Raw genomic sequence first — 18,162 nt, forward strand, 5'->3', positions numbered from 1 at the left:
GTGAGTGATGTCTGTGTGAGTATAGGGTGAGCAGTGTGCCTGTGTGAGTTCTGGGTGAGTGATGTCTGTGTGAGCGCAGGGTCAGCAGTGTGCCTGTGTGAGTGATGTCAGTGACAGTGCAGGGTCGGTGATGTCTGTGTGAGCGCAGGGTGAGCAGTGTGCCTGTGTGAGTCCAGGGTGAGTGATGTCTGTGACAGTGCAGGGTTGGTGATGTCTGTGTAAGCGCAGGGTGAGCAGTGTGCCTGTGTGAGTCCAGGGTGCTTAAGAATGCACCATTTGCCCACTCTTTTTTCAAAGTGTTCTCGTGGGAGGACCCCCGAATCCCCCATAGGTGGTTGGGCCTTGCTCGCTGCGCGCGCTCGCCACAGTGCAGTATTTACGCCCCCACCACTTTCAAATGTCACCAGCCGCCCCTGCATTTCAGCCCACCGCCAAAAGACGTACATTAGCTCAGTGATATGGAAGAGCAACCAATAAACAACTTGCAAACTTTCCCTCAGCCAGTGTCAAACCATAGTAAAATATCCAAACAGCCAATTACGAGCAAGCAATGAGATGTTCCTGGACAACCCAATGACAAAGCATCATCCAACCAATCTAAGGGAAGCAAATAAGTTTAATAAAGCTCCGCGCCACCACGGTCACAATTTATATTGAAACACATAGCATGGTTGCCACATTAACAAGCACACTCCGACAGTGGCCAAGTAAGTACATTGCTTGGGGCAGGCAGTATAGAAAACAGCAGAACAGCACGCCTGGGCTGCTTTCATTGTTCAATCCTGCAGCACCTTATATTCACACATTCTCAAAGAACCTGTATGGCGTGACAATGCATTTTAGTGCGGTGATGAGGAAACCAGGACTAGAATGCATTAGTTTAACGCCGGATGCGTGGTACTTGGCAGGGCTGAACAGCAGCAACTCAAGTGCGGGTCACACCGGTCATAGTCCCAGACTCCCAGGAACCACGCAGTAGCCAACAAAAACGGCCACGCAGTCTTTAACAAGATACCCCTAGATGACACTCCAGCTGAAACATTTTAACTTTCGAGAATTTTCCGGTTGTCTTTAAAAAAAAAATGTAAGGGAATTTTTTTATAAACCCTTTGTGTGCCAACAATAAGGCTAGGGAATGCGAGTCCCCTCCCCATTACTCCCATGGGGGTTGAACCCCACAGATTGCCAACTTCGCCCCACCTCCCTTTTCTATTCCTGCCTTCCCTATATCACCAACAAGAGCAGAACCAGCCTCGTGATCCTTGGACCTGCTTTTCCCGAAACACTTAGACTCATTCTCGCGCTCAATGTAGCCCCGCCCGCCAACGAAATATCACAGCCAATCAGCATTTCTTGTGGAGTCCGGATTGGTTGCGAAGTCCGCATGTGCTGATATCTCAGCCAATCAGCACTACTTCAGTGCGGGCACTAGAATTCGGTAGGGTCACCTTACTAACTGGTAGCAAATGTCACTTCGTAGAAGAATTTTAGAAAATTTTCAGCCGTGTGATTGGTTGTTATGTGACCGGAAGTGCTAAATTATGTACACACGACATCCCTTGAAAAACCGACGACGGATTTACGCTGAATTTACGGACGGTACGTATACTTAGAAACGGATGGTCATTTTAGTGTTGTTTATGTAAAGATATGTTAACTGAGCCACCGCAATTATCTACTTATCTATGGAAATAGCAACTGGCTCGAATGACTATTAACGAACGTTTGCATTGTGAATGAAATAGGAATGGTTCTAATGCATAGGAGCAACGTTTTGTCGTAAGACAATTTTTTTGCTGCTTTCCGCACTCTACGCAGGGCTCAGCCATCAGTAGTGCGGTACCAGAGTCCAGGGGCGTGAGATCCTCTGCATCCCGGTTATGAATTATGGCCTTTCTTCCTATTGGAGTAGAGGGCCCATTTTCCTCGTTGACAATGGATTGTGCCAACCTTATCTACGTGAATGTCCGCAGGAGCACTAATGCGGGTTTCTGGTAGCGCTACTTATCAGTTTATATCTGGCGAAATTGAGAATAGCTCCATTCATTTATAGTGCAAAACAATATTTACAGTACCACATTGGACAATGGTGCAAAAAAAACATGGTTACTACTAATTATGTAGAAAACTACATTTGGGGAAATCCTTTTACCATTTACTTGGAGTGGAAGATGTTTTAGGAGTAAGAAAGCTATAATAATATAATTATTGTCGTTTAAATGTGTGATGCTCCCACTAAATCGGTAGTACTGGTATGTCTTCATTAAATGTATAGGGACTAGTGAAACACTTTTGTTTTATATCCAACTAGCAGAACGACGGACTCTGTTATCTGCAAGTATCACGTTCAAATACCGGCAAGCCTTCCACGTTAATTAAATTGAGCCCTGTTTCATTGGATAATTATAGTGCCTATTATTTACAGCGAATAGATATGGCAGTCGTGTATATAGAAATCATACGTTTTAAGCAGCAGAAACCCGTTGGATACAAAATTGCAAAAACATAGAGTGGAAAATAGAAAGTTGTACAGTTTTGTTTTATTATATAATGTTACAGGAGAATGTCAGCTATCCTCTCACTTCTGTTAACACAATCACTGTAATGACTGCTTCCTCTTTCATGCTTTATATAACAGTGGCCTATACTTAACCACATTCTTTAACCCCTTCGGTGCACATGACGGAGCGGTTCCGTCATGAGCGTCGGTTGAGCTGTGCTCATGACGGAACCGTTCCGTCATGACCACACCCGTTTTTAAGAACGTTCAGCACAGCGCGAAAGTTCGCGCCGCGCTGAACAGGTTAAGCAAAAAGCCGGATATTTGTTCAAGTTTTTTTTTTTTTTGTAAAAATTTGTTCAAGTTTTAATGAGCTTAATGATGATCATGCTGGAAATTACATTTCTCTTCCTAGATCATAGTTATGCCATCACCGAAATTATATGCAATGGGATCAGAAAAACTGGATATGTGACGTCATAGCGGCAAATGAGAAATAAATGGCATGACATGAGTCACGTTGTGCTATCAAACATCTCTTCATTTGCAAACCTGCCTTTGCTATGTAGTAATAGCAGTTGATGGATGAATGAATGAATGAATGAATGTGGGTTTTATAGAGCACGTAGTAACCCGGAAGCATCCCAGCGCTAAAACCAAGACAGCTGATTCAGTGGACTGACCAGGGAAGAAGAGGGGATCAGGGGAAGAGGTGGGTTTTCAATAGTTTTCTGAAACGGAGATGACAAGGTTCATTCCTGAGTTTCAGAGGTAGGGCGTTCCACAGTTTGGCCGTGTTCACCGAGAAACGCCGACCTCCTGTGCGTGCCTTTTTCCCATGTGCACTGTGATAAGGTGTTCATGATCCGAACGGAGGGGTCTTGTGGCTTTATAGGGAGTGATTAGGTTTTTGAGAATGGGGGGGCCCTTATCCTGAAGGAGTTTATGCGCCAGACAGAGGGATTTAAATTTTATCCTTTACCTTATTGGGAGCCAGTGCAGTAGTTTCAAAGCTGGTTTGGCAGATGTTCTAGCCGGGGTGTTCGTGAGGATCCGGGCTGCGGCGTTCTGGATTTGTTGTAATTTGTTGAGGGTGGATTTGGGTGCTCCCAGGAAGATGGCGTTGCTATGATCCAATCTGGAAAGGATCAGTCCTTGGATGAGCAGTTTCCGGGAGGTTTGTGGGAGAAGGGGCAACATTTTTCTAACTGATCTGAGGAGGCCGAAGCAGATCCCAGCTGTTTTTTTTGCTTGGGTTTTGAAGGACAAGTCCTTTTCTATCCAGATCCCTAGGCTCTTGACCTCCTCTTTTGGAGCGGGGGGCTCTCCCAGGCATGTGGGCCAGAGGTTTGAGGGAAGGGTGGGCCCTTTATGTCCAAGGAGCATGATCTCGGTCTTGGAACCGTTGAGTTTTAGGGCTTATTCATTCATCCAGATAAAGATTTCGGAGAGGCAGGAGTGAAGGTTGGATGGTCCTTGGTTAGATTGGGATAGTGAGACTACCAGTTGGGTGTCATCGGCGTAGCTAATGATTTTTACTCCAAACGGGGCGACCACTTCCTCCAGTGGGGACATGTAAACATTGAATAAAGTTGGACTAAGGGATGACCCCTGCGGTACTCCGCACTGGAGGGGGATCGCCGTGGAGCGGATGTTATTTTACCAGACCTGGAAGGTGCGGCAGCTTAGAAATGATGTGAGCCATGACAGAGCAGTACCCACCACCCCGATGTCATTAAGTCGCTGGATGAGGACCTGGTGGTTGACCGTGTCGAAGGCCGCACTGAGGTCCAGGAGGATCACTGCCACTGATCCTCCTGCATCCAGAATGCATCTGGCCTCCTCTATCACAGCCAGGAGGGAGGTGTCTGTGACCTGTCCGGGGCGGAATCCAGTCTGAGAGTTCCGAAGAAGGTTGTTAGACTCCAGGAAATGAGAGAACTTTTGTTCACTAGTTTTTCTGTGATATTACTGATCTCGGGGAGAAGGGAGATTGGCCTGCAGTTGGCCAGGTCCGACGGATCCAGGAGTGGTTTTTTGAGAAGGGCTTTGACGACAGCAGCCTTCCAGCCGGGAGGGACCGTTGCCTGACACAGAGAGGAGTTGATGAGGTCAGTTAGGGGGGGGGGCGATAGTGGATGCCACCGTTTTAAGGATGCGAATGGAGACTGGATCGCTGGGGGAGCCACTTTTTATTGTGGCAAGCGTTTTAAGGACCTCATCTCCAGTTACCGAGCCCAGTGTGTCTAGATAAGTGTCTAGTTTGCCCGGCTGCGGATTGGGGTCTGATCCAGATTTGGGTAGACCGTATTCGTCTGCTCTTGAGTTGGCTTGGGGCAATGTGGCGAGGATCTTGTGGATTTTTTCGTCAAAGTATATTGCCAGTTTATGGCATTTGTCCTCGGAGATGTCAGGAACTGGGGGAGGGTCAGGGACTTTGAGCAGTTCTTTCAAAATGATAAAAGTTTCTCTAGCAGAGATAGTTGATAACACTAGTTGCAGCTACAGTGCATGTAAGCACTACGGTGCATACTTTAAGGGACTTGTTAAGAACTATTTTCTTGCTTATAAAGCTTGGTCTCCCCTCTTAAACAGTTTATTCTGTAGCCTCCAAAAAAGGAATAGATGGACCCAGAAAAAGCTGTAGGCTGTAGGTATCCCAAAAATGCCAGCTACTTCCTACATTAGTAGGGTTGGCAAGCATGGTGGCTGAGTTTACTAATGTTAGCATAAAGCACAAGAATGTATTTTATTACCTAAAAAGACTATCACGCATGTTATAAAAACCTATTCAAAATTAACAGTGTATCATATATCATTTGTTTTGTTAAACGAGTACAATGGTCTTTAATTTATCGGAGGCATTGATGCAATATATTTTTTAGGTATAATAATTTAAGACAAAATGACCTTCTTTCAAGCCTAATTTTGACAATTAACTAAACGGACTCATATTTTATATATACGAGCGTCATCAATTTCTTTGATACAATAAAATGGTTAAAGCATCACTATGCCTCTTACCTTATGAGCAAGTTATTTGTTGAGTAATTTTTTATTTATTCTGTACTTTATGAATTGTAAGTGAAATTGTCTCTCCTAAGTCATAATTTAATTTGTGTGTGCATTTGCAGAGAACAGTCTAAATCAAAATCTAGGGCCAGATGTAGGTAAAATCAAATTTGCAAGTCCTTAATAGCAAATTTTACTGATTCGCTATTAAGGACTCGCAAAATTTAATTTAGGTAGGAATCGCTAATATATTAGCGATTCCTTAATAACGAATCGCAAATTGAGATTCGTTAATAAGGAATACCTACCCATTCATTCCTATGGGCTAGGAGGCCCATAGGAATAAATGGGAAGATATTCACTATTTGCGATTCGCTATTAAAGAACTATTTCAAGGATGCTAGGGTGTCAAAAGGACACCTGTTGCACCCCTGAAATGTGCATGTGTGCACATGTGGCACACATAATGCCCTAAGGGCATGAATGTGTGCCACATGGCACTTTAAAAAAAGCAAAAAAGTGCTTTTTTAAAGGAAATCTCAAAATACCACCAACTTGAAGTTGGTGGTAATTAGCGATTCCTTAAGGCTAAAGTGCATTTTCTTTTGTGCTACTTACATTGCATTTAAGGAATTGCAACTTGTGATTCCTTAAATGCAAGAGCAAAATATGGAATCGCAATTTTGCGATTCCTTATTTTGCTAGTAGGTTAAAACTCGCCTACATTGCAGCAGCCAAATAGCAAACGTTGAAATTTTGCAAATTTCAGCATTAGCGCTCGCTATTTTGCGACCTACATCTGGCTCTTAGTCTCCTTCATTACTCCGACCAGATTTTTTGTTTCGTATCTGCAAAAAGGTATTCTCTGTTTACTCCCACAGCCTAATCTACTTTTCTACATCTTTGGCCTGCCGGGTGTAACTGAATAGCCAGAAAAAACAGAAGACCTTGTTTATAAAGGTACGAACTCGTCTGATTGATCCTTTTCTGGTTTGGATTTAAGACAGTTAGTTATGGCACTTGTTTTAAACGTTTTTTATTTTACAAAAAATCAAACACTCTTGTTCCGTGACCTTGTTAAGGATCTCAGGTTTTTATTTTTTGCAAGGCTTATCATATCTCAGCTTCGTGCAATCTTTTATCATGTATAATGGGTTAAAGTAGCACAGATTCTAATTGTAAACTTCTGTTTTATTTCCTCCAAGATCAGAATGAATTTCTTTTCTTCTGAGAAGGGTATGCTGTCTGGGCCAGGGACATCAGGATCACAAATGTACAGTAATGCAGGGGAGGTAGGTTTATACCATTCTCGTAGTTAACCCATTTAATTTACCTCAAGGCTGCACACTGCATCAGTGTTTATATGGCTTACGGAAATATCCATGTCCTAATCCTTTCTTAACATTCAGAACCAGCCATCTCAAACTTGCAACATCCCAGCGTATAATGACCAATACACAATTCAGGAAATTAAATGTGCCATAGCATAAACATTAGGTGCCATTTTGGCCTTTGAAACCTAATTTGGCTCGCCTCTAAGCACACACATTTTCATTGTAATCTGAGTTTTGTGATCTCTAAATTATTTTTCGAAGTTAAGGCAATGGAGTTGTAGAGGCTGATTTTTCAGGCAATTGAATCTTTTGTTCGCAACACTTACATGGATGCTTCCAGACAGAAATGAGGGTGGGGGTTGGTTATGGGAATATTTCGAAGCAACCAGCTATTAGGTGAATTTTTTAAAGGGCCATTTTAGAGATTCTAAATAGAAAAACATTGTATTACTTTTACTAAGATAGTATTTTTTTTCTTTTTTGAAAATCTGTTTATTAGCATAGTATGGAAAGCAGTTACAATCATTTGCAAGGTCATAATAGCAAAGTAAAAACATGCATAAGTCTGCTGAGATCAAATATTTTGAATCGTCATCTCGATTTTACATTTTGTGGCGATCAGAACTGTCGCAATTAAACAAACCCCGGTCATTTCAACCCTCCCACCACCCTCGAACAACCCACCCGACACTCTCTTTGCAGTCATCCAAGTAAGTGAATTGAACGAACATCTATCTGGGTCACCCATAGTGTTATAACAGGTAGTCTCTGCTATCAGTGCACTAAGAAGGTAAAAGGCAGCAAGCCAGTAACTAGGTGCGCTCCTACCCATAATCATACATCCCAGCCGGTAGCAGTGTATGTGATTCTGGCTCAGGACATGGTCATGCCATATTTAGTATGTCACTGTTATCTCCATCCTCCCCATCGTCTCCCGTTTCAAACTCCCCCAAAGTGGCAAACCAGTCCAGGGAGATCGGCCTTTTCCGCAGGCCTCTGTGTTCTTCGCGCTGCAGTGCTTCTCCCTCAGCCCTTCCCCAGCGCACTACCTCTGCCTTCCATAATTCAGGGTTGGGTGGCTTAGGTGACTTCCACCTCATCGTGATGGCTCGCTTTGCTAATAACAGGGCCAGATCCGCAAAGCGCGACGCCACTGTCCTGCTGCGCCGGGAGGGCCCCAGCCCCAGTAATGTGCCTTCAAGCGTAAGTGATCGGGATAGAGCCCCTGCGCTTTCAAGCGATGCATGGACCGTGGTCCAGTAGTATCCCAGCTTTGGGCATTGCCACATCATGTGTAACAGCGATGCGTCTTCAGCGTCGCAGCGGGGGCAATTGCTTTTCGCATCAGGAAACATCATATGTATACGGTGTGGGGTCAGGTAGGCTCTATGTAGCAGCATTAATTGAATGAATTTAAACTTGGGGTTCCTGGCTACCCTCCTGGGAAACTGCAGTATTCGGTCCCATTCCTTGTCCACCAGGGGCCTTCCAATATCCTCCTCCCATGTCTCCCTGAGAAGCGTGAGAGCGAACGCTCTCCCTTCTCTGATGCCAGAAGTAAGCCATCTCGTCAGGTGTGCACCTGATCCCATAAGATAATGCATCCTAGTGAGGGGGTTTGTATCAGGTTCCCGGCCTGCAGGCGACCATTTATATGTGATATAATTGCGGAGACCGGCGTATAGGAGGAATGAGCCCCCAGGTACTCCATGCATGGTTCTGAAGTCTTCAAAGGACAACAAGTGACCGTCAGCAAACAGGTCGCCCACATGTGACACCCCGGCATCATGCCATGCTGTTAGCGAGGTCGTCGTGAGAGTTCCCATGCCCAACGGAATGCCCAAAAGCGGGATAGTGGGGGCATAGGATGACTTAGGTGAAGTGTATTTCAGAGCCTTCCTCCAATAAAGGATCGCCAGCCTGAGAAGTGGTGGGGCATCTCTCGGCATATCCGAGTGAGGCAGGAGTAATGTGTGCAATCTGCCCCTACCGTGATCCTCTTCCGACATACCGATCTCCTGGAGATTGCGACCAGCCACCCAGAAAGCCAGCCATTGAAGCTGACACGCATAGTTGTAAGCTCTAAAGTCCGGCAGGCCCATACCACCGGCATCAGAGGGGAGTTGTAACTTAGACAAACTTATGCGTCTGCGGCCATGCCCCCATACCAGCTCCGTAAGGAGAGTGTCAAGGGTCCTAAACGTCGCTGCTGGGATCGTGTACGGTAAATTGGTAAAATGGTAAAGAAGACGGGGAAGCATCACCATCTTTGATATCGCTACTCTACCGGGTATGGAAAGTGGGAGCGTTAGCCAGAATTGTATTTGTGACTTTAACGCTCTAATGGCCCTCCCAAGGTTTCCGTCAATCATCATGTCAGGCTCTCTATAGATTTGCATCCCCAGGTATCTAAAAGTGGTTTCCGCCATCTGGAATGCATGAGGGGCGAAGGGTAAGGGGGTAGTCAGACCTATGGTCGCAAATGTGAAGCCATAGGACTTGGATTCGCTTATGGTCAGACCCGAGATCGACCTAAAGTCCTCAAAGACCTGGGAAACAGAGCTCAGGTCTCCCCTCAAGTCTCGGAGGTACAATATAATATCGTCTGCATAAGCAGACACAATATGTGCCGTCCCATGTCTACATATGCCATATCGGGGAGCTAATGACCGAAGTCGACAGAGCATAGGCTCAAGGGCAAGGACAAAAAGGAGGGGGGACAGTGGGCAGCCCTGCCTGGTGCCCCTCGCTATGGCTATAGGTACTTTTACTAAGATAGTAATGTGCGATTTTGATGTTATTGAAAAGCAGACTAGTGCAATGACAAGTGGAGAGTTTTAAAATTAACCATTCTGCAAGTTTCTTGCACCCACGTCATAAAGGATGATGCTCGGGTACTTGATTACACAGCACTTTCTATTCAGCTTGCAATTGGTGGTAGGTGTAGGTAGGTTGTTTCGAGTGTGTAATTACACTGCCTTCTTAAGGAATTTGTGGTAGAGCGTTTTTAATTATATATGGCACAGTACATTCGTTTTGCACTTAATATGGTCACCACTTTCAGGTAGTGTTGCATAATTTGATGTTGATGAGGGTAGGCTAGTTATTTGATTGTTGTATAACGTAACAGTGCCTGCTTCTGAATTATGTGCCTGGTGCTTCACTGTTTAAACTTTACAGAGAGCATACAACCCTTCAATCACACTATATGTGAGAATGCCAGAGGTAAAATTACTGTGCTCGGAGGTATTGGTGGTAGGCTAACCATTTAATATGATAAGTAGACTGCCTGCTTTATATTTTGCACCAGTGCTTTGTGCATGGCACAACTACATTTGGCAGGACAGCTCGCTTAAAGCCATCTCTGGTAGGAGTGGTAAGAGGCAAAATGTATTTTAATCATTGTTTCCTCAAAGGTCAAACATGGGAGTTGAAGGCATGTAAATGCTAGATGGTTTATTGAAGAAGTGGCTGTTGTATAATTTGAGAATACTTGAGGTACAAGTGATGTGGTGCAGTAAGAAACCTCATTTATAATATCTAAAGCTTTGAGCACAATGAACATTTGAATATCAGTCGCTTATGTGCAGCCAGTACAGCTGCATGTGTTTTTACTTTTAAGCCCCGAAGGAGTCTCTGTGTTATTTATGGATAACAGGCATTTTTCAGAACTAGTCATCGCTGTACCAACAGAGTATGTCAAGACGGCAGTGGTTGCACTAAGTATGTAAGAGAATCATCAGAGTTTTGATATCTGTTGCTACAGGGTGACTTGTTACATAGGAAAAGTATAAATTAGATGTAGTAGCAGACAGGTTGTTTTGGCCAGTGACGTGTTCACAAATATGAATCTGGTGCAGAGATGCCTGCGAGAGATAGAGAGAGATAAAGTCTGAAGTAAACGCAGTCTGTTTAAATGGCCCAGGCTCTCAAAGGTACCAGGGAAGCAGCAGAGAGCCAGCAGCCCGCTCCAGCCCCCCCGGCACAAGCCGACACCACCTCCTCAGCTCCCGGGCAAATGCAGACCTCGGTGGGACCTTAACAGAGGGGGTTATTACAAAGTGGGATCCACTGTAAAGATCTCAGTACGTGAGGAGGAGTGCCCCGGCAACCCAAGAGGAGCAGAGACTGAGAGACCGCAGCCCCATGCACCGTGCACCTGTGAGCAACCATTGCACTGTCTATCCTGTCGCCGCCTTCCTCCATCACCCAGCGCTTCTTCCCAAACTTAAGGGGCCCAGCGCCCGCTCCGAGCCCTTAATGACTTGTAGGCACACTCCTAGGAGCACCGAGTGTAGGTGGGTCATTTAGGGCACCTGGGATAACCCTCCCTTCACTTCCCCATGCCCTTTATTTTTATTTTATTTATTTATTTATGGGTTTTTATATAGCGCAGACTTTACCCGAAGGCGTCAGAGCGCTTCACAATAGGAACAGTAATGATACACTAGGAGAAAATTACAAGTGAGCAAATTACAAAAGCAAACGTTAAGTTACATGAGGCAAAAGTGACAATTGTGAGCAAACAAAATACATGAGGTAGCAAACGGTGTAATACAGGAGGAAAAAGTGACGTGTGCAGGTTACAAGAAAAAACAAAGAACAATTAGAGGTATAATACTGCAATAAATGGCGGACACTCAAGCACAAGAACAAACGTTACGTAGGCAATGGTGGCACTTTTGCAAGTGATCTAAAGCAAACAAAATGTGAGAGGTAGCAAACCGTGTGTTACAATAGAAAAGTGGCGTGTGCATGTTACAAAAGAGTACCAAACACAGGTACAAGGATAATACTGCACTAAATGGCAAACACTCCAACCACAAAAACACACTGGGAAGGCACTTCCATAGTCATGGAGAAAAGAATTTTCAATAATGTAAGTTCTTCCTTCAGATAATAGAGAGGGCGTGAATCGAAATTTGCCTAGCTAACGTAACGGTAAGTTTAAATTCTATTAAGAACACGGAGGCGAGGATTATGCTTTTCTTCCTTCGCTATTTATTATCAATACAAAACACAGCAGCCTCAGAAAAAGCTTCCAACAAATGCTTATATCACAAACCATGAAGCATTTAGTTTAAACCATCGTATGTCATTAGACAAAAAACTACAACTCCCATGAGTCCACTAGGTCAGTCCATAATGTAGTCCTTCCATCATGTCCATTAAGGTTAGATAATCAGTCCCTCTTCACTCTTCCTCCTCTTTCTTCGCGCAGATTACGCGACTTTCTCATTGGCCTTGTGTGGAATCGTCCTTTCCTAGCAGAAAAACGACAGCGTAAGCGTTGTAAAATAACCACACGTACAAGCATACAATACAGGGGAACAGCATACAAACCGGCATGGTACATATTCAAATTGTAAACTCAGTTACTTACTGCCATACGGGTGGGTTCTCAGTCGACGAACTCCTGGGCGGGATAATCCTCGCCTCCGTGTCCTTAATAGAATTGAAACTTACCGTTACGTTAGCTAGGCAAATTTCGATTTTGTGGCAGGACCGGAGGCTCAGATTATGCTAGTTTAAAGCTTACCACTAACTGAGCTAGATCCACTACGGGCTTAAAATAAAACCTCTTAAACGTGGAATCTGAGGACCAATCCGCTGCCCGCATTAGATCCTCCAAACGAGCTCTTACAGAGAAAGCCTTAGAGGCCATGGCCCCCCTGGCAGAGTGAGCTCCAAAACGCTTGGTGTCAATGCCTGCTTCTTGCACGACCCATCGCACCCACCTGGCAATGGTGGGGGAAGAGACTGCTTTGTGTGGTTTTCGCAAGGCAATTAGCAGATGTTGTTCGCCCGGAGGACGAATATCCAGAGTCATTTATTCGTTAGCCTTCAGGCATTGGACAACACATAACTTGGGAACGTCCAGAAAAGCCGGGTACGAGATAGTTCTTGACGCGGATTTTGTGCGGCGCCCCACCATAAAAGTAACCCTGTCAGGGGAAAAAGTTCTTGCTGAAACGTCCAAGGCACGGACATCCGACACTCTCCGGCAAGATACCAAACACAAAAGCATAGCCAATTTGGGCGAAAGTTCTGTCAGAGATAAATACGCGTTAGGTTGCCAAGACAAAAAGAGGTTCAAAACCACATTGACGTCCCAAAGGACCGAATACCGGGGCTCCGGAGGTAACTAAAGACGAATGCCTCACAAGAGTCGACAAACAAAAGGATGTTCCCCTACCGGTGCTCCCTTCACCTGTTGGTGGCCCGCTGAAATTCCTCAACGCATAGCGTTAATCGTTCTGTATGCTAGGCCTCTGGTTGCCAATTCGGCTAAAAAATTCAGGATGGGAACGATTCCTGCGACCAGGGGATCCAAATCCCGTCGAAGACACCAATGCATCCGCTTAGTCCAAGCGGATTTATAGCGCTTCGCCGTACTGTTTGCCCAGGCTTTGGACAACAGTCCCTCAGCTGACCTTGAAAGGCCCGGGAGCGACCAGCGTTGCCGGAAAGCCTCCAACAGAATCTTTAACAAACCCCAGAAAGGCAACCTTCTGACACAGTACCAGGACCGACTTGGAGCTGTTGATGACGAAACCCAGCTTTTGGAAAAGAGACACCGTCTGTTGGAGTTGAGAGCCCAACGTCACTTGCCACTGGGCCATCAGTAGGATGTCGTCCAAATAGACAATCATCCGAATGCCCTGTCCCCGCAGGTATTCCACCACCGGGTGCAAGACCTTCGTGAAGCACCACGGGGCTGAGGAAAGCCCGAATGGAAGGGCGGTGAATTCGAACACTCGGTCCTTCCAGCAAAACCGTAGGAAATGATGGTGTGGAGGGTGGATAGGAACCACATGGTAAGCATCCTTGAGGTTCAGCTGCACCATCCAGTCTCGAGGAAGGAGCACATCCTGAAGGAGGTGAATCACTTCCATCTTGAAAACCAACCACCCGTTGAACTCTTTGAGGTTGATTACCGGTTGTTTGCCCCCAACTGTCTTGTCCACCAGGAAAATATTACTGAGGAAACCAGAGGGGTGCCGCGTTGATTGACGGATGGCCCCTTTGCGAAGCAATTCTGAGACCTCCTGGTCTATCAACTGCACATCGGGATCTGAAAAAACCATAGGACGCGGGGAACCTAACTGGATAGGTCGATCGTAAAACTCTATGTGGAAACCGCGTACGGTCTGTAAGACCCATGCGTCTGCAGTAAGGGACGCCCATTCCTCGTAAAAGGCCGCTAGTCGACCCCCAGTGTGCACCTGATCCGCAGGGATGACACTCACAGTTTGGATTGTTGGATCCTGAATTCTTCCAGAAACCCCGACCGCCAAAGCGTTGTCCTCTCGTGGGATAGAAATTGGTGAAATTGGCTGAGGTCTGATATTGGCCTCGTCCGGAGCCTTGCCCTCTATTACTGGCATTCTGTCCGCCACGGCCGGTCGAGCGGCTCCTACCTCGACCGGCCCCTTGGGAGAAACGCTGTTGAAAAACTCGTTTGATGCTGGATTGGGCTTTGTCCAAAGAAGTAAAAGTGGACACAAATGTACCTAATTCTTTAATAAATGGTTCTCCAAAGAGACCTGCTTGGGCCACAGCGCCCGCTTCCGAGGAAGCCAAGTCCCCTAATTTCGGATCCAGGTTAATTAACAGCAATCTCCTGCGCTCCGTCGATAGGGCGCAATTGGCGTTACCTAATAAAATTATCACTCTCTGCGCCCAATTCGACAAGACCTCGGGAGAAATGGCAGCGCCCGTGGCCTTCGCTTCCTACGCCATGTCGAGGATCTTTGTGGCGGGCCCAACCGCGTCCAAAAGTTTGTCCTGACATGACCGCCAGGAGCGGTCAATGGCTTTGCGCGGATCCTCCATGAATTTTGCTAGGAAGGTGGCAATTTTTGCATCAAATTCTGGTGTCAAGGCTATCTTACCCTCCAGCGTGGGCCTCGGACACTCCCCTCGCAGGCACCCTTTAGCTTCCTTTTCCAATTGCTTACGTAGGCGACTCGCCACTAACTTTGCCAATGTGTCACCCGGTGTCCAAGCCGCGGATCGCGGATTCCTAATCTCATCCGGATCCAGGATGCCAGAACTGTCCCGAGGTAACTATGTGGCCGAGCCTGAGGGGCCCCAAGAGCGCACCGATTCCTCGTCATCATCCGCGTCGGGGAATCTGCACCAGGAGACAGAGGAGCAGTATCTGAAGCCACTGAGGGCTCAGGGGCCGAAAGCGGCGCGGGGGGAACGGCGGTCGCCTTGGCCAAAAAAGCATCTCTGAGACGTTCAAAGGCGCCTCTGTCCACCCCCTGCCCCACTTCCGGCGCCCCCTCCCTGCAAGGCTTCTTCGGGGCAGGAGGACCCTCACCTGAGGGGCCTGGGAGACTTGTAAGTACTCCTGTATGGGCTTGTGCGAGTCTAGCGCACTCTTCCAAAATGCGCACTGAAAGGCGGTCCTCCGTGGGCCTCACCACTTCAGTCACGCAACGATAAATGGGGCTATCCACGGCCTGATAAAATTCCTCATCATTCAAGTATGAGTGGGGCCCCTCCTCATAATAAGCCCCCTGTTCCATGACCGTCTAATGAGCAATAATGGGACCCAAGCGCCCCCCTAACTACTACCCCCAAGCGAGGGCGTCAACAATTATGGGCAGACCACAAGGACTGCAATTTGTTTTTGGGCCAACCACCTGGCTATTAGGGTTGCACCAACACCCCAAAACGCGCTGACCCTCCTTCTAAGGACCGGGTCTGCCGCCCCACCGCGCGTTTTACCACACTCAAAGCTTATAGTGCCAATTCTGCCCTCAGGCGATTAACGCGGTTAAAACCGCAGTACAGACCCCAATGGGCGTTCAAAGTGTAAATTCAGGGCTCAATACCGACCCGGAGACCGGGAGTTCAATGGGGCGATAAGGGCAAGGCTCCGGCTCAACTATCTCCTCAGCGCAGTTCCTCTGTGTGAGGAGAAACGCGCCGAGGAGCAACAAGACGTTCGAGCGCCCTCTAGTGGGTGTTTATGCACCGCACTCTAGCACCGGGCAAATGTCGCGTGAGGGGCGAAAAACGCTCCCGCGACCGAAGGGCTCTGTAGAAGGAAACAACAATAAAAACAGAGCCCCCCGTCCTCCTGTCCCCAAACAGACGGCGAGAATATACAATACAACCCAAGTATCAGGAGAGAAAATAAAAGCACTTAACTGGCTGCGTGAGCAGCGAAGAAAGAGGAGGAAGAGTGAAGAGGGACTGATTATCTAACATTAATGGACATGATGGAAGGACTACCTTATGGACTGACCTAGTGGACTCATGGGAGTTGTAGTTTTTTATCTAATGACTGTAAAGAAGAGATATTCCAACATTCATGCAATCAACATTCATACACACGCGCACAGGCTGAGCAGCACTCTACAATGACATAATGGTTTAAACTAAATGGTTCATGGTTTTTGATATAAGCATTTGTAGGAAGCTTTTCTGAGGCTGCTGTGTTTTGTATTGATAATAAATAGCGAAGGAAGAAAAGCATAATCTTAGCCTCCGGTCCTGTCATAGATTTAAATTTAGAGGTGTCTTTGGAGGAGGAGAACTTTGAGGTCCATTTTGAAGGCCTGGGAGGAGGTGGTGGTCTGGAGCTGAGGCGGAAGTGAGAGAGGGTCCGAAAAGGAGAAAGAGGGCAGCCACAGGCAGTTTGAAAGCAGAAGTGGGGGCAGCAGGCTAGGTCCCGCTGCTTTGGTGAACCCCGTGGACCGCGGAAGTGGCCCTGGCGTGCTCCTCTGCTCACTTGTTCACATGCCCACCGCTCTCCCCAACTCCCGGCTTGCCTGCTCGTGCCCCTCCCTCTGAAATCAGTAGACATCCAACACTTCGGGGAGGAGAGCCAGCGCCCAGCTGAACAGTATTGTGACAGCGGGTCAAAATGAATACTCTAATGGGTACAGAGTCTAGAATTTAAGCCTGAAAACCATGGCGAGTGCAGGCTTAGATATATTTGCATTTGTACACTATCATTGCTGCTACCGTTGATATCTAAGCCAAAAAGCTAAAAACCAAAGAGCCGATAAAATATAGAAAACAAAGGTCACAAACTGCCTGCCAAAAATGATATGTGTTTTTCTGTGTATCAGCCCAATGTGGTCTAATCAAGTTTAAAATTCGGGCATCCTTCTTGCAATTAACCCGCGGCCCAGATGAGAAAGTCCACCAGAGTGGCAATTCACCAGGAACAAGACAGACGTAAGATACAAAGCAACAAACATCAGCGCCCAGCTCCAAGCAAGTCTTAAGAAATATAGGGACTTCAAGGACCTTTCTTTTTGTAATGTGGAAACTATCCCTCAAGATCGCCATACAGAGAAGAGGCGATGCCTAAAAGAACAATCATTAAAAATGCAATAGATCTCGGCTTTGATTAAGTTAAAGCCATTTGCTTTGCTAATGGTATTGTATAGCAAATGGCTTTAACTTAATAAAAGGCGAGACCTATTGCATATTTTATGCTAGTTATATAAGAGATATGTCTGCACTGTAAGAATGTCAAAGGTGCTGTTGGCCTGTTCCAGTATTTACACAAATAACAAATTAAATACCACTATTTCGTTTTATTTCTCTTATAGCGCAACCCATCCCAAAGCAGGGTGTCGGAGCGCTTTACCACACACGTACACAATTTATATTCACAATAAATCAAATGTGTGTAAATCAATGTACGGGGTGTGTAACGCGCAGTGAGGGTTACAAGGTGTTGGAATCATATGTCCTTCACAATTCACTGTACTACGTCACACTCGGACCCCTGAACATGTCATCTCACGCACACCTGTTCCAGAAGAGGAGGGGCTTGGGCGAGGCAGGAACCAGTGCCAGACTTAAGGGGGTGGAAACTGCGGCACAGGGTGTGTGTGTGTGTGGTGGGGGGGAACAACATAAAGAGATCCGAAATGAAACGAGGGAAGGCGGCAGCCCAGAGGGTAAAGGGGGCAAGGTGATGAAGGTGGAGGGGGCTGCAAGGGAGTACAGTGATTCTGAAATGAAACGAGTGGACACAGCACCTCTAATGGGGCGGATATGCAAAGGAGAGACTGGCAAACAAACACAGAGGCCTGACAACAACATGTAACCACAAACACGCACACACACACAAACTGTGAGTGCTGCCAACACACAGACTCCCACAACAAGAGACTGAAAACACACGATCTTAGACCCTCACAGCTCTGATAACACACACGCACTCTGTAAGTACTAGTAATTTAGTGACTCCCACATCTGACTCACAACACACAATCTGCCAACCACCCACAGAGCTCTGACAGCAGACAGACTCCCACATATTGAATTCTACTGAAACCT

General features: G+C 46.4%; 1 protein-coding gene across 6 annotated transcripts in view; it reads left to right on the top strand.

The window, feature by feature from the left end:
• The first annotated feature begins 1,469 nt into the window (after window positions 1-1,469).
• Window positions 1,470-18,162, top strand: part of LOC144761789 (uncharacterized) — a 367,002-nt gene continuing 350,309 nt past the window's right edge. Inside the window, exons 1-3 of one of the 6 annotated variants that reach the window (XM_078647041.1) lie at window positions 1,470-1,599; window positions 6,394-6,472; window positions 6,718-6,804. In XM_078647041.1, the coding sequence (XP_078503167.1) occupies window positions 6,724-6,804 (81 nt within the window). In that variant the 5' untranslated portion in view covers window positions 1,470-1,599; window positions 6,394-6,472; window positions 6,718-6,723. Of the gene's footprint in view, window positions 1,600-2,163; window positions 2,183-6,393; window positions 6,473-6,717; window positions 6,805-18,162 lie in introns of those variants that run through there. The other 5 variants (XM_078647038.1, XM_078647035.1, XM_078647036.1 and 2 more) reach the window with 5 other exon arrangements.

This window comes from Lissotriton helveticus, chromosome 6, assembly GCF_964261635.1.
Source record: "Lissotriton helveticus chromosome 6, aLisHel1.1, whole genome shotgun sequence".
NCBI lineage: Eukaryota > Metazoa > Chordata > Amphibia > Caudata > Salamandridae > Lissotriton > Lissotriton helveticus.